The sequence below is a fragment of the Gekko japonicus genome, unplaced genomic scaffold, assembly GCF_001447785.1.
Source record: "Gekko japonicus isolate JY-2015 unplaced genomic scaffold, Gekko_japonicus_V1.1 scaffold23, whole genome shotgun sequence".
NCBI lineage: Eukaryota > Metazoa > Chordata > Lepidosauria > Squamata > Gekkonidae > Gekko > Gekko japonicus.
In genome coordinates this window covers 2,945,303-2,967,876 of record NW_015163094.1, presented here as the reverse complement: position 1 = coordinate 2,967,876, position 22,574 = coordinate 2,945,303, and the positions used below count along the sequence as shown (strand labels likewise).

The following is a 22,574-nucleotide window of genomic DNA, read 5'->3' as shown; positions in this document are numbered from 1 at the left end:
TTTCCCAACAAACCACTGTCAGCTTCCCCCCCCAACCCACTCCAGCCTTTCCCCACCCCCCCCAACCCACTCCGGGCGGCGATCGGAGGTGGGAGGTGTCTGCATGAGCCGATTAAATGTTTAAAATTTTTTATTGCCGTCATTATACATATGACAAACAAGAAAATTATGACATCTAACTCCTCCAGAGAAAACAGTGGACTATGTCATTATACCCTGCTTAGGTCACCACAGCAAATTGACCCTGTTTGCCCAAAGCCAGAGCACTCCCCCAGAGCCTCTTTCTAGATCCCGTTGTATTGTTTTCACAACGGGCTTTACTGCTAGTTTAAAGATAATGTGTAAACTGATTCTCAGGGATTGATAATGTGTTATGAATTTTTTTTTCCACAGAATAAGCTTGGCCATTTAGACAATTACTATCAGATGACAGTTAGTTTCAATAAAACAGTAAATTCAGGGAATTCAGAGCAGATCAGTCACAAAAACTCAATGCCCATGACATAATATTTTCTGTCTGAGAACCAATGCAATCACACCTGTCTCTTTTACAAAAGCACCTGCCCCAATATAAAGTGTAAAAAGGGAAATGGCAGTGGTATAATTTAAAGATGAAAAATGGTCTTCAAGGCAGGGGGATCTGAACCCCTCCTCTTCAGACTGTATCCCCTTTGCCTGTAGGCCCCAACATCACTCCCCCCCCCAGGCCCTCATACAGGACATCAACCCAGCTGGGACAAAAAGCAACTGGGGAGTAAGGTTCATCACTCCCACTTGCAGACTCATTTTGTACTTCAAATTGCACCCTTTCTCACAAGTATAAGGCATGGGTCAGCTGCTATCACTTGTAGCTTAGCCCCAAAGCAATGCTGGTAAGTGAAAAACGCTGCTGTGACAGACTCCTCTAAATCAACCAAGGGGAATCTATATAGCCTCCTTTGGGGAACCGGAGTATTTTAAAATAAAACCTTTCTCTCATTTCTCTCATTAATAAGGTACAGTTGGGGTGAAGGGTAAAACACTTTGGGTTTGCTGCCATCAGGTAAGTTTTGTGGTGAGCAAGAAGAACACAGAGGGTGCGTTCAGATGGGGCGTTTCAGCCGGCATAAACTATACCGGTTGGAACCGTTGCAGTTTATGCAGGCTGAAACGCGATCACACTTACCTCCTGTCTGCGGAGCCAATTGCTGTATGCCTGTTCACACACAGCGGGCGTCGGCGGTTTGTTGTTTTTTAAAAAAACTTAAGTTTGCGCATGCGCATAGGCAGCCATCCACAGAATGGCGATCTTCGCGCATGCGCAAAACACCCCGTCCAGAAAAGCATGCCCTGAAGAGAGGACTTACCTTTAAAGTTTAAAGAGCAAACTGGCCTCCCTGAGGTCCTGGACTCCTCTAAAACGTTAAACTAAGGACCTTTTCTCTTTTTTTAAACAAACGCCGGGGCGAAGCTTCGCCCAAGCGCATATCGCTGACCTAAAAAAAATGGTGGACGAAAATCGGAAGCCTCAGGCTTCCGAACGGAAGTGGCTCTACAACGGTGGAGAGCGATCAGACGGGGGGGGGGGGGTTTTTAAAGCGATTACAACCATTGCCCTCAGGATACCACCACTTGGGGACCTAGTGGCAGAATACAATAGTTTAAAGCTCTTTGCAACGGTTAGGGACGGAAGGCAGATGTTTGCCGTGTGAACGCCGGTAAGTACACCGAGTCCAACCAGCACCTATACCGTTGTAAATGCCCCGTCTGAACGCACCCAGAGATCACTGAGGCAGGAGTTGTACAAAATAACAAAGAAGAGTTATTTATGTACAAGCTATTTTTAAAGAACACTTCAGCAGCACAGGTCTCCAGAAAGTCACAGGAGAAGCCTGGCCGAGGCACCTGAACCTAAGCTAGTTATGGCTTCAGGCTGTGATTTGAATTGCCTTTGACACATACAAACAGGCTTTCACTGGCTAGCCATCAGGTTGGATCCTTTCTCTCTCTCTGTCTCCCTCTCTTTCTTTCGCAAACACAAGATTCCACCCGTACCAGCCTGCCCTTTCTCAAGAGACTATACCAGGTCTGTTCACCCCCCTAGAGACAGCCCACAGGGGCTGTTTTAGCACTTGAAAAAGTGCATAGGAGGGGGGAAGAATACCAGAAACTTTGCCCATGCTATGGGCTCATTGTGGCATTTTTAAATGGCCTGAATTCAGGTTTAAAATGGCGGCCATCACATTTAGTTTGGCTCTAAGTCCACTGAAGTCATCGTGTTTAGAAGAGTGTAACTTTTAGGACAGTACTGTAAGCCATTGGTCAAGGCACTATTGATGAAACTAGAAAAGGAAAAAAGCTTTAGTAATTCACAATCCCCCCCCCTAGCTGAACGTAGCATGCTGATCAAACTAAATGAGACAAACTGCAATAAACTGAGAAAAGGCAGGTCTTCTGATAAAGCCAAAAGGGTAGTATAGATCTGAAGCCTTGCTTGCAGAGTGCTTTTTTGTGTGCATATGTTAAAATTCTGACTCCCTTTCTGCTCAAGGTGATAGCTGTATGAGCAGTACTAAACAGATAGATAGAAATTCTGACTTCCCCAAATCAGAAGGGTTAATAGGTATCTTATCTCAGAGTCAGCACGAAAAAAAAAGAGCCGGGTTCTCATGATAACTACTTCTCAAATCAAGTAACAGAGTAAATGTGCCTACAATCCCCATAACTTATTAGTGGATTTGTTAACGACTCTCACTGGGCAGCCCTAAATGAGCTTCCTCTTGCATTGCCAAATTCTGCCTTTTGGAAGACTGCAGTACATGTTTTTCAGCTGACTGCAGCTTTTCCTGAGAATTTTGTACATCTTGGTTTTTGGAGTGAAAAACAGATTATAGACAGTGGCAGATACCTTTTCTTTGAAAAACAAACCAAACCAAATGTTTATGGAGCCAAAGGAGAGGAAGCCCAGGGTAATGAATTAGAAAGAGGATAATGGGCAATAAGGACAGATCATTTTTTTCTTGACATAGCAGCAAAGTCCATACATGGTCACATGATGTGGCATGTTTGTCCTTTAAAAAATATTTGCCATTCTCTCTGCCTCTCTCTCTATAATTAGCATTCTAGAGAACGTGCTACAACAACAAACAAATCAAACAACATGAAAAGTATGCATACGGAGAGTGATTTCAGCTAAGCATACCTTTATTTAGTCAGGAACAAGACACTGGGGCCGGCTCGCAGGCCGGTTTATATTCTCTCCGAACCCACCACCAAACACACACCCCACTTCCCGATAGGCTATTTACAGCAACCGAGAGACCTATTGGCCTCATGGTTTGGGACCTAGCCCTCTGATAGGGCCGGCTAGGATCCTTCTGGCCCATTGTCTTTAGATGTGAAGCTTCAGGTTTGGTCCCTGGACAAGTCCGGACATGCCCGGCCCTGTCAGGGCTGGATACACTACACAACATCTATTGATTAATAAAAAATATTTAGGCAAGTGCCAGGAAAAAGTAGATTTTCCAGATCTTGAGGGGTGCAGAGGATACAGTTACTTCCTGAAATATGATAGTCTCACACTATCTGACTTTATATAGTTTTTAATATTGGGGAAAACCGAAAACTATATTCTGAGGAAGAGACAGAGTTCAGAATAGTAGATTTCAAGAAATAATCAAAATACCATTCCTACATCAACAGTTTCCCATGGTACAAGGCACCTAGAATTAAGGCTCTACACATAGCTCTCTCCAAGTACAAACTGGAATACGATCATAAAATTAGGTACTGATGCCAACAAGATTCTGAACCGTTGACCTCCATGGAACATACAGATGAACTTGCATGTGAAAGGAGCATTTCATAAGATTTTAATGTATTTAAAGATTTTAATGTATTTATTGTTTTAATGTTGTTAGCCGCCTTGAGCCAGCTCTGTGCCAAGGTGGGATATAAATCAAAACAATAAAATAAATAATGAAAATAAATAAAGAAAAAGGGAGAAAGTTTTTTGGACAAAGCAATTTCTTGAGGGTAATTTAGATACTAGAATGCTCCACTACCAATTAGAAATATTTCAAAACAGAGTGTTTGGTGTGAAAGATATATATCTTGTAGATTGTCTCCCACATGTAATTTTCTAACTTAATTTTTTTCATGCACTTCCAACACAGATTTGCAGTAAACATATGTGCAGGACACAAGATTCAATGGATTTCTGCAGCATCCCATTGTGAAAAGCTGATTTGGGGGAGGAACTATGGGTGGAAGTACTTATGAGTCCATAAACACTGAGAAAATATCCTACTAGAAACAACATGGGAAGCTTGAAAAGCCATACTGGGGTCAGGAATGTGCTATCAAAGCAGTCATGCAGGTTATACTGGGGATGTGATCCAGAATTAAGAACACATACAGTAAAATAGAAGATAAGCATTACAAGTGGAGGCCTGCAAGGACTTGCAGGATGCTTCTCATTTTCACCTGTATCCCCTCTCCCACTATTTCCTCTTTTTTTCTCCTCCTGGCAGCCCTCATAGCCACTCCCCTTTCCCTGCTTCCTTTTCTCCTTCCCATCAACGTCAAGCTATCTTTTATCTCTCCCCCCTTTTCAGCTATTTTTATAATTTATTTACTTCATTTATACCCCATATTTCTCCCCAATGGTGACCCAAAGCAGCTTGCAGTTTTCCTGTTCTCCAATTCTCCTCACAACAATCTTGTAAGGTAAGGTGTGTGACTGGCCCAAAGTCATCAGAGAGCTTCAAAGGCACCATGAGGATTCGAATCTGGGTCTCCCATATCATAGGTTGAAACTCTGACCACAATACCACACTGGTTTGAATAGGGTGTCTGCTGTGGTACAGTAGTGAGCAGCTTAGCCTCCCAGTGCTTGCTACTGAGCTTGGCCTCAATGAGCCCTCAGGCCAAAACAGGCCAAGGTTTGAAAGTTATCAATGCTGTTGTGGTTGCTTACCATCCCCCCACAATAGTCACTGTAGAGGACATTCATTTCTTAAAGGCACAGGTGCTTCAATTATTTTGGAGGGTTTTCATCCCTCAGAGTATTTTTTCCAGATTTTTCTGCAAACCTGGGGCTTTTCTCAGGTTTGTAGAAAGAACTTGCTTGTCTGTTCACAGCTCCATTTCTGGATTTAAGTATCCACAGATGGGGCTATGTTGAGAATTGGATACACTGATCCTATTAAATCCTTATAGTTCAAGGATATGTGGCACTATTTAGATTCATGTACATTTTGATTCAATGGGGAAATTGCTACATTCTGTTTAATGTTATTTTCCATTCCCATTTTTAAGTGTTCCCCCCCCCCAAGTTTTTTACCTGTCCAGCATTAACTACAGTATTTCTCAACTTTGGGCTCAGTTCTAAGACTTTCCTTTTGGGGGATAAAGAGGAGTGGGTCAGTGCAAACTCGAATAGGGTTTCTGGCACCAGGCATCTCTGATTTAGAAAAGTAGGAAAGTTAGAGAGATGAAAGAGCTAAGTAAGAAAGTCATAGATTAACAGCACAATCCTCAGAACATTTTCCTGGAAATAAACACCTGATTGGACCTGCTGAAGATGGCACTGTAGAGGTGTAAAATAAGTTTCTGCTTGTAGCAGAATGATATACATTACTGCTGTCACATCTGTCATAAAAACACTAGCTTGATAAATTTTGGTTTGTTTAATATTAGCTATCAAACCTATGAACACAACCTTCTAGGCAGTAGTATTTTTCTTAAATGCAATACACTACAAATATTATCATGGTTGCAATTTAGAAATATTGATCACGACCTCACTTTGGTTTAATTGTGGTGACAATATTTAGCCAACTAAAAATAATTAAATGCACTAAAGTTTATTAGAGCCCTGAGGACATTTTGGAGGAAAAAACCTTGGCCAAAGACTCCTGCTTTAGAGCTTCAGTTGCATTTAATGCAATTTTTATCAATAACTCAGCAGCTCATATTACTACAGCCCCATTGAAATTTTCATGCTGGGAAATCTAATTCATCCAATACATGAATCCATCATATACGGTGCCTCTTTCTCAAATGCTATAAAACTTTCAAACCCATAGATTTGTCTCCAACAAAAATAACATGAAGGAGCCTTTCAATCAATAACGGAATCCCTCTGATTCTGGTACCAGCTGAATATTTTCTCCAACTTTGCTTTTGTTCTTCTGGGGAGGGGCCCGAAAGAGCTTGTTTTCACTCGCAGCCTCATCAATACCTAAATCCTGGTGAACAAGTGACACTGAGAAGCTGTAATCAATAGCTCCCTCTGCGTTTTTTCTTCTGGTCAAATGGTTCAGCACTACTGACAGGCCTGACACTTAGAACATGATGCTAAATCTTTATCAACAGCCAGCTAGGTGACTGGCAGAACAAGACTCAGGGTGGTCATTAACGCTCATGGCAATCTGTGAATAAACTAACTCCTCAATAATGTGTTTGTTTAGAAAAAGGGTGAGGGGGAAAAAAAACCTCCCTGCACAATGTATTGATTGCTTTTGAACTGCATTTAGCAATTTCAGTCTAAGGATGGAACAGAATGTTGTACAACTGTGATGCTCTGCTTGTTAGGGGGTTTCAATTTGATGCAGCGGAAAACTGACCATCCTATTATACTGGTTGATAGACTGCATAGTTACAGAAAGCTGCCAAACTGTCAAAAATAGATCAGTGAGGCCATAATGGAAACAGCTGAAATATCAAGTTATAACACACAACAGAAATCGCACTTAGCAAAAAATAATCTTTCGGTTTGCTCATGTCCTATTGCTTTTTCTCTCCCTATTCCCCAATAGAAACAAATACTGTAATATGAACCAGCATGTGTTCCAGTTTATCGCTAGCCACCTAAGGAATTAATGCACAACTAGGTTTATGTGCACACTGCATTCTAAATCAATGCTTCACAATCTTCTCTTAAATGCACAATTGCTCCATTCACTCTGGAATGTTTTAAACATTTTGACTGAATAACACACTTGACTTATGCTAGATCGATGTTTGTGTCAGGTTTTAGTTTGAATGATAACATATATAACGGGGGGGGGACTCTATACGGTTCTTGCTGCTGCTGCTACTAGCAGACACTTTATTTAAGTCATAGACAAGTCATTTGTGATGGTCTTGGACTAATCAGCCCAACATTCACCAATTCTCATGGGTCGGTATGATTTCTTTTTGATCTTCCTATACTATTCTAATGAGATTTTTAATTGAACTTTATGGGTTCCCTTTGAGGACTGCAGACCTCACAATCAATCTAAACGGCAGTAAACTATTTGAAGTTTTTCTTCACAAAAAGGTGAGCCATCTCTACCATGTCCTTGGCATAATTTAAAGCAAAGATGTTGCATCTCTCAGCTGCTGCCGGCACCTTTTCCACCTTCTCATAAACTTGAAGGTCAGTGTATGAATTATGTGAACCAACCTAACTACAAAAGGAAACCTGTAGAATGCACACTCCAGAAATTAAGTGGGCAAGATCAGCAGAGAGAAAAACACACACACACCCCAACGCTCAGCAGATATGGTTTCGGAAAAGCAACTTAGCAATATTAGGAACAAAAACCCACATCTTTAAAAAAAAAAAACTCTGATCTACAGTTCATATGGCAGTTCTGGAATCTCTGGAATCCATGCTCTATAATAAATCATGTTTTCTGACTGTAGTGAGGTCTGTCGTATTAGGGCAGTTTCAGAGGGTTGCTGTGATGGCCTCTGCAGTGGAACAGTTAGATTCCAGCCCAGGAGTGCCTTAGAGACTACCAAGATTTTCAGGATATGAGCTTTTGATAGTCGAAGCTCCCTTTGTCAGATATATGGAGAGGCATCTATGGAAACAAGAAGTATAGAGATTTGGCAGAAACTAGTTGAAACGTTTTCTAAACACAACTAGATACTATTCAACAAACAAATAACATGCTGTCTTTCTTTGGAGGTCTGTTGAATACTACTATCACCTCTGGCTGATGAGCAAGCTGTGCTCTTCTTGGAGAACTGTCGCCTTGATACTGTCATGCATGCTTTAGAGCCAGTTTGTTGTAGCGGTTAGGATTGCGGACTCTAATCTGGGAGAACCAGGTTTGATTCCCCATTTCTCCGCATGCAGCTGCTGGTGTGACCTTGGGTCAGTCACAAGTTCTTTCAGAGCTGTTCTCTCAAGGGCAGTTCTCAGGAAAGCTCTCTTGGCCTCACTTACCTCACAAGGTGTCTGTTGTAGGGAGGGAGGGGAGGGGAGGGGAAATGGATTGTAAGCCACTCTGAGACTCCTCCTCCTCCTCTTCTTCTTCTTCTTCATCATCATCATCATCATCATCATCATCATCATTTCTCAATTTGACTATTAACTTTATTTATTTACTTCATTCATACCCCACTGTTCTCCCTGATGGGGGCTCAAAATCTTACAATGCTCTCCCCTTCTCTGTTTTATCTCCACAGCAACCTTATGAGACAAGTTAGGCTGTGGGTGTTTGACTAGCCAAAAGGTCAACATAAAAAAAACTAAGATCACGGCATCCGGTCCCATCACTCCTTGGCAAGTAGAAGGGGAAGTCGTGGAAGTAGTGACAGACTTCACGTTCCTGGGATCCCAGATCCCCGCAGACTGTGACAGCAGCCATGAAATTAAAAGACGCCTGCTCCTTGGGAGGAAAGCGATGGTGAACCTAAACAGCATGATAAAAAGTAGAGACATCACCCTGCCAACAAAAGTCCGCATGGTCAAAGCAATGGTATAGCTGCGAGAGTTGGACTATAAGGAAGGCCGAGCGCCGAAGAATAGATTCTTTTGAACTATAGTGCTGGAGAAGACTCTTGAGAGTCCCTTGGACTGCAAGAAGAACAAATCAGTCAATTCTAAAAGAATTCAACCCTGACTGTTCCCTGGAAGGCCAGATAATGAAACTGAAGCTCAAATACTTTGGCCACCAAATGAGAAGGGAGCACTCACTGGAGAAGACCCTGATGCTGGGAAAGACTGAAGGTCAAAGAAGACGGGGACAGCAAAGGATGGTTAGACAGACAGTGTTAGACAGTGTCATAGATGCAACGAACATGAAATTGAGCAAACTTCAGAGGACAGCGGAAGACAAGAGGGCCTGGCGGGATCTGGTCCATGGGGTCGCGAAGAGTCGGATTCGACTGTGCGACTGAACAACAACAACAAGCTTCCATGGCAGAGTGGGGATTTGAATCCTAGTCCAACACTTCAATTGTGGGGGAAGGCAGTCTATAAATTGAATGAATGAATAAATAATCAAATAAATAAATAAATACCACACTGGCTCTATAGTACACAGGGCCCATGAAAACAGCTCTGAAACGAGATCGCCCAGAATGCGACAACTAGACACTGATGCGTCACTAACATCACTTTCCCAGTAGCTCTGAATGTAGCATGCATGATTCCAAAAAGACAGCAGTTTTTGCACCAGATGCCATAGTTACTAGATGGTATAGTGTGCATGCCTCCACTGGCCCAGTGAGCTTTTTTCAAACAGTAGCAGTGTTGGAAGGCTGAATGCCTTTTTTGTGTCCTCACCGTTGATAATGAAATCAGTAAGGTCATTCTATAGCTTTGTGCCAGCATCTAGATAGCTTCACACTTACAACATAGGTCACCATCCTAAATGTCAGCCAACTTTCATGCTAAGATAATGATCTGAAATTTAAAAAACATATCCGAAGCAATGGTCAGTCACGCATCACTAGTGGGGTAAAAGTGGCTAAAAACAATTCATTATTACCACCCTCCCACCTCTACAAAACTGAAAGGCCAGACTCTACATTGCCAAAATTGGTGAGATTCATAGTTTTAAACGGAGCTATATCACAGGAAAAAAGACTATGACTTAACAATTAATCCTGCAGAGGAGGTTTGGAACTTGCTTGGCTACCAGAATCCACAACCTGACTCGTGAGGGGATCCAAGTCAAATTTGTTTTGTTCTGAAGGTAGGTGGAATTTTTGCCCTTTCATACCATGTGCATAACCAGAACTGCCTTCAGGGAATGGAGGACAAAAAGTGCAGCCTCCAAACTCCTCTAACACTAATTGAGCCTAAGAGGTGAACTCGTCACTACATGGAACAAGGCGCTATCCATAAAACATAAGCTTTCTCTTTTGAAGAAAGAATGAACGGAAAATGAACTAAATTTGTATAATTTGATGCATTAAAATAAATGTAGTGCTCCTATTTCAAATAAATGGTGGGCAAATAAATCATATTAAACTGGTTTATGCATTAATGCTGATTAAAAACACTTACTGACCTTATTACTCACAGCAGAGTAGTTTTCACTGCAGATATATTTAATCTAATGACATTTAAGCCCACAAAGCTTTCTATCGAAAACCACTGTCTTCCATCAACTTTATTTTTAAAGTGGACATGAACTTACAGGATTGCTTCTCATTGCTCCTCCCACTGCTCTGGCTGCTTTGCTGTTGCCTGCCAGGTCTGCTAATTGCTTGTAAGAAACTGCTTCTCCAAATTTCACATCTCTCAACAGGGTCCACAACACTTCTCTGGTGAATGAAGCTGAACAGGGGGGGGGGGGGAATGAAGAAGCAACATACGGTTCAAAAGCATGACTTCAACCATTTCAAAACCTACCAAGATAAAAATAGTCAGGAAGAGTGACATTTAAACTAGGGTATGAACGGCAACGTTTCCCCTTTCAAATTAGCAGAGCAATCCGTTCTATTATTGTGTTCTATATTTAAATTCATGATTATTAGAGAGTGTGCTTCAAGTAATTGATCACTATTAAAAAGGCATTCAGAGCTTTGATTTTTCTATATTTTTTAATTTGCTTCCAGTACAATTATACCGTTAATGCATACAATGTGCTTTTCCATTAAATTGACAGAGTATAAATTAGCATACAGTCAAATTATAAAAAGTGCCTCCTTGTGTGATAACTGGCAGCACCTATTTTATAAAACTCTCATAGCTCTTGATTTCAAACTTCAATTGGGGCACACTGGAAAAGAAGCCCTAGATCCAGCAGAACGTATTACCTAGCTGATGACGATCTTAGCTGAGGCCCCCAAGCTACTGCTCAGAATTCTAGGTGTAAGAAAATGTAATGTTTGGCCATCCTAAATATAAGCTGCATATTTAAATGGAAAATTCTTGTAAAATAAGTTATCAATTTGCTGTCTAGTTACTCTTTATTTCCATAGCATTGTTGATAAAGCATAGAAGAAACATAAAAGAACCTTCTCATATTGCTGCAGGCTGGTAATCAAACATTCACCTATGGTGATTCAAAATTTCCTGCAGGTAACCAGACACAGCCCCACCAATGTCCTAAAAGCACAGCTGTAGGAAACTGCTTTGTTTTGTTTCCCAGTCTGGAATGTATTTATCTAGGCATTTTTATCCTGCTTTTCTTTCCAAAGGGGACCCAAAGCAGTTAACAAAAATTACCAAAATTCAGTTTAAATAAGCAAACAGCTTAAATTAACAAAATTTAACTTAAAAAATCAGAAAAATAACAGCAACAAAGAATACACTAAACCATTTCCAGGAATGATCACATATCCACTGGGCTGGATCACACAAAGACACAGGGTACAAGCCACAGGCTAAGAGCCCATGACCCTTTGAGCTCTGGCAACACCCGTGCTAAGTACCCCCAAGCAGAAGAGAAACAAACACATCCCATATCTTTTTTTAATCTGCTGCCTGACAGCAAGATGTTTCCAGGAATAGATACTCATTATAATATGGCAGAGAAATGGAGGCCTCCTTTAAATACTGCAGGACTTCCTTCGTAACTGTTTTTCTATGGGCTCACCCCTACAAGACTTCTGCATTGCCTCTTGTGGGGGGCTTTTTCATAGAATCAGCACTCAAGGGGGCCAGAAGTACTAATACAAGGGGGAACTGGAATTCACCACTTAGTGTCCCCAGTGTGGGTGGGAAGACACCAGGAATACACAGACACTCAGTTCAGCCATAGCATAAACCCAAGTGTAAGTAATGGGGTTGCCAACCTCCAGGTGGTGTCTGGAGATCTCCTGGGATTACAACAGATCTCTAGGCGACAGAGATCAGTTCACTTGGTGCAAATGGCCGCTTTAGAAGGTAGACTTTATGGCATTATACCCCACTGAAGTCCCTACAGTTCCCAAACACCACCCTCCGTAGGCTCCCCCTCCAATCTCCAGGTATTTCCTAACCTAGAGCTGGCAACCCTGGAAAGTAAACTGAGTACAATTAGTACAACTGTCTGAACATGAGGCAGTATACTACCAGATTAGGATCTGAACCCATGGTTTGAAGTTGGTTTATTAACCAGTTAGGGTTTTTTAAAATAAAATTTTAATTTTTTTAAATAAACAAAAAGTTTTACATGATAAATAAACTCAGATGTCATGGCTTGTTTCCCAGCACCACCCTTCCTGTCTATATAACAAAGGCAATTAAACCAGCATTTAGTGAGAAAAACCAGGACTTAAGTAGTCAGTTTCACAAACTAAGCAGAGTTTAGAAACAACCACAGTTTGAGTTATGTCTGAACCAAACCGTTAATTTATGATATGGCTTGGGTTATGTAACATAAAGATCATGGCTTATTTTAACTGTGATTACTTTGTGAATCAGGGATTTGGCTCTTGGGTAATCATTCAGTCTGTTTGTCCGGACAAATGCTTGCTGCAGCAGTTTTATCCTTAACCCATCGTCCTTAAAAAGACCTTGCTGCTATCCTAGCCTGCATTATATGACATCTGAAGGGCAAAACTTTGCCATGTATTACCACCAGAGTCCCCTACACTTTGCAGCCAGAGGAACTGGTGGACTCCATCCTGAATTAAACCATGACAGCAATTAAAAGTAATGCAATATTTAATGTTGAGACAACCAGAACTCCCTGAGAAATTATCACCTCCCCCTGATTCTCCATGGCCCCAACTCATTTATCACTGGCTGCTTGGTGACACTGTAGGGAAGGGATGAGAAAGCTGACCTCTCTCAGAAAGCAGACACTGGTTCACACCCCTTAGCCACTTCGTTTTCCAGATTAACCCAATCCTCCCACAAAAAACATAAGAGCGTAACAATTCACACTGTGATGAATACATGGAAACCTGGCAAATTTGGACAAACTAATTCAAATACTCAAGTGTCTAACAGTCCCCTTCCTCTCCATTCATCCCACCACTGGCAACCTTATTCCATATTCTGCCTCTGGAGCCTAGTTTGCATCTTTGCAACTGCAAAGCAGGCCCAGGGAGCAACTTGTCACCAAGGCCCAAGGATGGCGATGGCACAGATCACGAAGGAAGTCCTATAAATGCACCTGTGCCACCGGGTCAAAGACTACAGCATGTAAAGGTGGCACATAGCAGAGATCTGAACTTTTCCTGAGGGGGGAAAAAGATGCATATGGGCTGCTGTTGAGAAGTAGTGAAAAGTGGGAGCGCTGTCGATTTTGAACTGCTCATAGAATCATAAGAGTTGGAAGGGATCTCCAAGGTGATCTAGTCCAACCCTCTGCACAATGCAGGAAATTCACAAATACCTCTACCCACAACTCCAGTGATCCCTGTTCCATGCCCAGAAGATGATCTCCAGGATCCCCAGGCAAACTGGCCTGGAGAAAAATTGCTTCCTGACCCCAAAGAGGTGATTGGCATTTCCCTGGTCATGTAAGAAAGGGCCACAAGAACTAAGCACTGATGCAACTCTTCCTGCCCTCCATCTCATGATCTGCCTAAGGTCCTTTCTGCATTTGCCTGCCACTCCAGATTTTCTCAGTGTTTGAGTCGAGGCAATTTAAGTCCACAGCAAAACAGCATCCAAATAACCCAGGGCGACAGCAGGCTGAAACCAAGCTGACCACTGAAGGGAGGTAACGTAATGCAGAATTGGGGGAAAAACTCGAATAAAAAGAAGGTTGAATTCGATTTTAGTGCAGAATTGCTTGGAGGACACCACAGTAAACATGGATTAAAAGGAGAGTGCAGAAAGAGCCTAAGTTCACAGAATCAGCATTGCTGTCCGATGGCCATCTAACTTTTAAACCCCCCCCCCCCCAAGAGCCTCATGTCAGGCATTTCTGTAGCTTGGGGAGCGTGAGAAGCAGCAAACGAGGATTAAGCCAAGATTACGCATTTGTACATCATGCAAAACTACAGAGTAACTGTGGTTAGTAAACCAACTTCAGATCCTGATGTCACATACCCTAACTAACCACAGCTAGAAGTATAGCAGCCCATATCTGAAGAATATTCTTAACTACTGTTTGTTCAATTGTCTACATGTGATGCATGAACTGAACCAATGAGCAGCTGCAAATACAAAGCTCTCAAATCTCATCACCACAGTTAGGAAAAGATGAACTGAGAACTCTCAAATCTCACCACAGTTAGGAAAAGATGAACTGAGCCACAGGCTGTTGTCACTGAAGTCCTGAGCTTTCCATCTCTCCTTTCCTCCCAAGCACAAAGGCATTAGCACATACAGAGAGCACCACAGAGCAGCCACATTGGGGAGGCTGGGCCAAACTGGATCCCTCCTTGGGTGCTGGCAGTACAAACCATTCATTATTTCCTTGTCAACCAATTTACTTCTAGATTTTCCTGTTCAGGTAATTTTTAAAAAAGTGCTCTCATTATATGCAGTCTAGAAAAGTGCTCACCCTCTGTTCTTGAAAGAAACCCACATACTTTTATGTTTGTTTTAAATAATAAAAAACCTACTTCTTAACTGAACAGAATGATAATCGCTTCATTGAAAAAAAATCTGTTTAGCCTTTATTATAACATTAAGCAAATTAAACATCAGCATAATCCAGGTGATACTAGAAAAGGGTCATCAAAGAAATTAACTTTGTTGTTCATTAATTTACATGGATTAGTAGAGGGCAAAGAGATAGCAAATCTGCTCTAGTTTTTTATGATATAATTTCAAACTGTACACCATTTGTGGCACTAGGGTGACTTTGGGGTTAATCAGACTGATTTGTCCTTTTAATTGCTTTCTATTCAAAGAAAATTCATTAGATAATGTTCTCTTCAAAATTCATGAATCAATTTAACTGAAGAAACCATATTAACAGCTTTGGGTTCATTAGCACACGGAGTTGTGTTACTAGCTGATTGCTAGGAGAGTTTCCTTAGGCAAACAGATTTTGTTTACTGTCATTTCTTTAGAACGGCCTATTTGAAATCCAATAGTAACAAGGGTTGAGGGGATTTCCCTTGCTCCACTTAGTAATTCTTCCGTGATTTGGCTCTGCCCTGCACTCTGTTCTGCCTGACTTTTGATTTTACAGTGGGAGTTCCTATAATTAATTTTGGAAGAGGTGCATGCACAGTTTGCTCTTCCCTAAGATCTACATTTTTCATGTGGCACATAAAGGGAAATGTTACAGCTCAGCCACTTGCCCTTGGTTGCTTCAGGTGCCAGTGCTCTCAGCCTTCCAAATCTAACCCACTCGTGAGGCTGGAACCATTTTTTGCATAACCCAACAATAGGCACCATTGCCATAGAAGTAAAGGTAAAAATGGTATTTACAATGGCATTTAGTATAGCAACTTTAAGGTCTCAAGAGGGTAATGCTAAATAAGCAGAGGGTAAGATTAAATGGACAGTTCTCACAATGTAGGGAAGTAGTGGGGTCTCTCGAGGATCTCCACTGGGCCCAGTGCTGTTTAATTTATTCATAAATGATCTCAAACCAGGGTGAGTAGTGAAGTAAATGAGTTAGTGAATTAGTCCAAATTACTCAGGATGGAAAGAACTCAATAAGATTGTGAAGAGCTCTAAAAGAATCTTTCCAAACAACCCAACAGGCAACAAAAATCACAAATGAAGCTCAGGTAGAGAAGAAGCAGGTATGTGAGGAAACTGGGCTGACCATGAAGACAGGAAAGGGGACAACGACTAAGGGATAGGATTACTAACTTCTTGGTGAGGCCTGGAGTTCTCCCAGAATTACAACTCCAGACTATAGAGATCTGTTCCCCTTGATACAATGGCAGCTTCGGAGGACAGACTTTATGGTATACCTCAGATTCTAGGTGAAATGTCTCCCCAAACTGCCTCCTCCACAGGCATTACCCCCAAATCACCAGAAATCTCCCAGGTTGTAGTTGGCAGTTTTACTAAAGGGGGAAGGGAGAAATGACTGTACATTGCCTGACCCAAAGCGTGGACATAGTCAAGAGTTTTTCAGAAGTCAGGTAGTAAAGGACATTTGGGGGATAGCATAGCTTGAGTCATGGTATCAAAGAAACAGCCTTGGTGTACAAGTGAACCTAAAACATTGACAAAAGGTGGGTGGTTCATCCCTTGGGATACTACAGGGTGAATGATAAAGTAATCCTGTTGATTAAGGGTTTGGTCAGGTTACTGATTGAGGGGAACTATAAATACTACTTTTTCTATTTGGCCTAGGCATGAAGAGATTTCATGGAATCACAATATAGTTCTTGAAGGGATAAATGCATGATGCTGCCTTATACTGAATCAGATCACTGGTCTATCAAAGTCAGTGTGTCTACTCTGGCTTGCCGCAGCTTGCCAGGGTCTCAGGCAGAAGTCTTTCATATTATCTGATCCTTTTAACTGGACATGCTTGGACATGCTGGGGACTGAACCTGATTTTCTGTATGCTAAGAAGATGCTGTACCACTGAGCCACGGCGGTGTGAAAGTTTCTCCTGGAGACCTTTTTGTTTCCTCATGAAATGACATGTTATTGCAGGATACTTGGTTTGGTCCAAGATCTGTACCTCCGTACCTAGGAGTGCAGGGGCTCTTGAAGTAACATAAGTTAATGCTACTGCATAACAGGCCACCAATTTGAAACAGTGAGTTCTATACAAAACTTACATTCTTTTAGCATTAACAACAAAGAGTACAGCAGAACTTTATAAAACCTGTAGGAATAGACTGAGAGGCATGTGTAAGCTTATCGGCTACAGAAGACAATGGGGGGAATCCAAAATTATAGCAAAATTATTCCATTACTGAAGAGTTAAGCAATATTCTTGTGCAAATGGATGGCCAAATCATCTCTTGAACATCCAACAAAATGTTGCATAACACACTTGATGGCAATATGTTAAATAAAATGTTTGTTAAATATAGTCTTCAGCAGTAATAGTATATATACTACACTTTTTTCTGGCACATTTACAGTTATAACTCAAAATAATGCAATATTTTGCAATCATGCACATCATTTCATAAATATATCTGAAAAGTTAATATCACCCTGTAGGCAGTGAACACATTAATTAGTTTAAGGCAATCAGCGATGTGACTGTGCCAAATATTTTTATTACTGAACTGTCTGCTGGTGTCTGTAAATATAATCTGTTCAAAATGACATAGCTGAACCTTTACCAATTTAACAATGATTGCTAACCTTTGACACTGTTAAATATATAGGAAAGCACACAAACAACACACTTTTCCTCTTTCTATTACTTTATAATGTTTGGAGTTTCAAAACTAAGAGATATTAACAGCTGACAAATCAATCTAACATCAAAACTTAATTACACATCATCTCCACAGTAAATGGCTATGTAATTCAATGTCCCTACAACTATGTTAAACAGTGTATGGAAGAAATACATAATGTTCAAAGGAAATACTTAATTGAAGTTAATATTATTTTTATGCGACTCTCTACTGCCCTCTGTCACTGACTGGGCGATTGAAATGGCTCAATAAAGCATACAACAAATGAAAGAACATTCAGACCTTAATATGCACTGCCCTTAGTTGATGCATATTACTGTGCATCCCACTATACCATGATTCAGGGGTGGGTTTCTTTACAGAGACTGTATCCTTGCAGTAAGAATGCATGGCTGACCTGTGAGCTCTTTGTACCTCCTTATTTACTAACAAAGCAGATCAGGAGTTTGGAAGGCAGAAGACCTGTATCAGATTACTAAACAGCAGCAGATGCAGCTACTCAAAGGCCCTGCCCCATTTCAACTAATTTCAGTACATTTTCAATGTCTCACTGTCCAAATTCAAGCTGCAACACAGTTTCTTCTGCCACCTGCCCACAGACAGTACATAGGGTCTCAAGCCCCACTTCTATATATATAAAAGAAAATCCCCTCACCGTAAAATCAATGCTCAGGCCAAACCACTGGACTTAGAGACACCAAATTCAGGGAGAGCACTCCTACCATGGCGTAGGTGCTCACTAAGAAGGGATTTTTAGAAATTCAACCCCTAAGTGGGTCAAAATGGGTAAAATGTGCTCCCCCCATTGATTCCTATGCGGCTGCCAGGCAGCTGCCTTCCTGCACCCCTCACTCTCTGATTGGTCAGCTGCAGAGCTCAGTGTTCTGAGGTTAAAAAAAAAAGTTACAGGCAATGCTCCCTCTAAGCTGTGGAGTCTCGTGAGCAAAAATTCTACTTTGTGAGCCACTGGCATTAAAGCTGTGAGCGAGCCATTTGGCTACGGCATAAATTAGTTTGCTCTGGAGCCATCCTTTCTGAGCTGAGGCAAAAATGTGTGAGCTGGGGGCTAAAAAACTGTGAGCTAGCTCACACTAACTCACCTTAGAGGGAACACTGGTTACAGGGGACTGTAGAGAGCTAATGACAGCTGAGGAAGTCAGGAATGGCCAACCGCCTGTGAGGTGAAGCAAAGCTGCTGACTCAGACTTCCAACACACTCCCCCCACTTCCTACACCTAACAGATGGTTGTCTGTCAGGTGCAGCAGTGATTGCAGTGTGCTTAAAGCCCTGAGGGAGCCTGCCCCAGCAGGATCACCTTAGTGGTGCTGCTGGCCCAGCTTAGCCACACTCCCACCTACAATGGAAATATACCCCAAATTTGTAGAAAACTGGTTTCCTTTATTAGGTTAATTAACTTCTCACAATGTGGGTTCTAGAAAATTGGTTCATATGAACTTGCTTAATATCTGATTGCTCGGATGGTGTTTTGAATATGTAGTTACGTACCACTTCTTAAATGTAACATAAATGAGAGGCAAATTTGTAAAAAGGGGGGGGGGTTATGCCCTCCCCTCAATTCAATGCTCGGGCCAAACCCCTGCACCAAGAAACCCAACATAAGGGGAGTGCATTCCTTCCATGATATCAACCCTCCCCCAAAGAGATTTCTGAGGAACATGACCCCTAAGGGGGTAAAAAGGGGCAAAATGTGTTCCCCAATTGTTTTCCATGTGCCTGGAAGGCTGCTGCTCCCCTCAATTGGTCAACTGTGTAGCTCAGAGTTCTGAGGTAAAACCTCAGGAGTTGACTTAACAGACGACTGCTTCTTAAATGTTGCCTGCTCCAGAGTGAGCTCACCAAGCAGCCTGGTGATCCTAGCACCTGAGGGCAGAACCACCAATGTGGTCTACAGAGAGGTCCTTCAGTAGAGAGGGGGAGGAAGTATGTATGTCTTGCTTCATTTTTTACACTACAACCTTCTCCATTAGAATTCCTACAACAAATGTTACATTTCAAATTTCATATCATCAGTATTATAACGGGATTTACAGAACTTAAATACCGTAGCAAAGCACGGGTATCAGGCTAGTTGTAGATATAGTGCTTACTAAAGAAAAATCCTTAGCCATTCATTTCTATCTCAACAGCCAACATAGTGACCCTGATTTCTGAAATCACAGTGAAGGAAACAAATAATTAGAAAGGTAAAGCTGACATATCCAGCCCAAATGTTGCTGCTGTGGTAGGAAGCCTGCAGCTGGCAATATTTAGATTGTCTGAACAAAGATAATGATGATTTATTAGGCTTATATACCGCCCTCCCTGCAAGCGGGCTCAGGGTGGTGAACAGTAAGGTTTCATAAATACAAACAATCTCATAGATGCATATAAATACATACATAGTTACACAAAACTATTAAATAATCTAAAATACAGGATCGTTACTCAAAATTCACAAGTTGCCATAATACAGTTCTAATCTCCAGTTTGCTTTAATTTAAGAATATGTGTGTGTGTGTGTGTGTGGGGTTAGAGGTAATTGGTAGGCTGATGGTCGTTGGAAACTATTACCAATAACCATTGATGTTAAAAACCCTGGTGTTAAAAGCCATTGATGTTAAAAACCATTGCTGTTCCCAACCATATGCTTGGCGGAACATCTCTGCCTTACAGGAACTGTGGAATTGTAGCAGGTCCCGCAGGTCCGTGATGTTAGCAGGCAGAGAGTTCCACCACATTGGAGCCAGGGCCTTATTTTCAGGAATACAACATGTAAAATTAAATCATTTCATTCTTTCAATTTTCTACCCCATTCCCAGTTCCTCCCCTCCCTCCAATGGCTTCCCACAATGCTTCCACCCCTGCTCCAAATTACTTCATATCATCAACAATATCAGTTTCTTATCATTACAATCTAAAGATAACATCATTTGACTTAATATTGATCTAAACATATTAAGTTTTGTTTCACATCCCAGTTCTTTTCCAGATATATTTTAAAGTCACTCCATTCTTGAAAAAACACGTCATCTTCTTTATTATTCAACTTCTTCGTAATTTTGTCCATCTCTGCCATGAACAGAACTTTTTGTATCCAGTCTTCAATTTCTGGCACTTTCTCTGTTTTCCAAAATTGTGCATAAATCATTCTCGCTGTTGTGATTAAGTACCAGAATAAAGTCTTTTTAGTTGTATTGACTTCTTCCATTTTCAGTCCCAAAAGCAGAATTTCCGGCGCCTTTTTGAAAGAGCATTTCAGTATTTTTTGCATTTCTTTGTGGACTTTTGTCCAAAAGTCAACAGCTTTCTCACAAGTCCACCACATGTGATAAAATATGGTTTTAGAGAGGAAAAAAATGAGATGGAAAAGGTTTGGGAGAGTGGAGGGGGAAAAAATATCTCTAAAATGTATAAAGTGTTGTTGAAATGGTATACTGAAGATGAAACCGTAAAAGGGCAAATGATAAAATGGGCGATAAATATGAATAAGGAAGTGTCTATTGAAACCTGGGAATATTTGTGGAAAAATTCTATTAAGATATCGCCTTGTACCAATGTTAAAGAGAATTGTTATAAAATGATGTATAGGTGGTACATGACTCCGAAAAAAATTGCAAATATGAACCAGAGTATGTCAAATAAGTGTTGGAAATGCAAGAGCCATGAAGGCCATGGCTCTGGTTGAGGACAGCCAGACACTCTTTGGTCCAGGGACTTCCAATAGATGTTTCTCAGTTGAGCAGGGAAAGGAATGGAATAGTCTATAGTAACACAGAGGCTATGGTCCTCTAAAGAGGGACAAGGTTCCAAAAACAGCTGTAACCCTTGGGCCAGAAATAACGCTTACGATGCTTGTGTTGGAAGAATCAATACAATAACATGGAAAAGATCTTGGGAAAGTTTTTTTTGAAAGAGTGAACCACCTAGTGCAACAGTTACGCCATCACCATGATTTGGATTCCCTTAATGTACATAATCAAGAACATTCATTCTGAATCCATCTGTTCTGGCTGCTCCAAGAAAGCTAGTTTCCAGATTCACAGAAGTTAGGCCAAGATGTAGGATCTGATTATTATTTTTATTTACAACATTTTTATGACACCTTTCCACCTGATTAGCATGATCCTGCAGATCAGGGGTCTGCCACATTTTACAATTTAAATGCCAAACTATGTCAATATTTGAAGCAAGAGATCAACAGAGACACAGCAATGTTCCCTATAAGCTCCACAGTGTTGTGAGAAGAAATTCTACCTCGTGAGCGAAAAAAGCTAGTAGCATTAAAGTTGTGAGTCTACATTTGGCTATTGCATAAATTAGTTTTTAGAAGATTAGGTTCATAATCATAATTCTTTTAAATTATATTTAAACTATATTTTAAGAACAATTTAAACATTATAAGAGAAAATAGAATCAAATCAAATTTCATTAGAGAAAATGTTCTCCTCTACGTGGGTAGACCAGGACTCCGGACAACAGGTCTACCCTGCCCTTTCCACTATATTGGTAGACCTGATCTCCAGAGAGGAGGTCTACCCACCCCAGTACACTAGATTGGTATACCTGGCCTTGGACTGTTGCCCTGTGTTCTCCTCTACGTGGGTAGACCAGGACTCCGGACAACAGGTCTACCCTGCCCTTTCCACTATATTGGTAGACCTGATCTCCAGAGAGGAGGTCTACCCACCCCAGTACACTAGATTGGTATACCTGGCCTTGGACTGTTGCCCTGCACTGAGCCATATAAAACATACCAGCACTAGGGGACTTCCGGTCTGTGGCTTCAGCGATGGCGGAGGCTCTCTCCTGAACGGGGGAGGCATTCCGCGCTCCAGGGGTGTTGGAGGGATGTCACCTCAAGTGGCACCCCCAGGTGAGCCTCAGTGAGGGGCTCCAAGCCGGGGGCGCTGGAAGGGCGACCTCTTCAACGGCTTTAAGCTGGAGAATTGAGGCGCTCCTCTTTGCCCCATTCGGTCCACCCCCTGAGAGGCTCGGTTTTTACCGAGCATAGCTGAATGCCGATCGGGACAAGCAAGCGGGTCAGCGAATGAAGCCTAATTAAAAGGAGTCTGTGATCAGACTGTCAAGGAACTGGAGAATGAGACAAGCGAAAAAGCTTTAA

The 22,574-nt window shown here is 41.5% G+C and overlaps 1 protein-coding gene across 4 annotated transcripts in view; it reads right to left on the bottom strand.

Moving 5' to 3' along the window:
• The window catches only part of MGMT (O-6-methylguanine-DNA methyltransferase), a 313,417-nt gene that overhangs the window by 9,073 nt on the left and 281,770 nt on the right, over nt 1–22,574 (bottom strand). For all 4 annotated transcript variants that reach the window (XM_015406542.1, XM_015406543.1, XM_015406544.1 and 1 more), the window contains one exon: nt 10,407–10,546. In XM_015406542.1, coding sequence (XP_015262028.1) covers nt 10,407–10,546 — 140 coding nt within the window. The remainder of the gene's footprint in view (nt 1–10,406; nt 10,547–22,574) is intronic.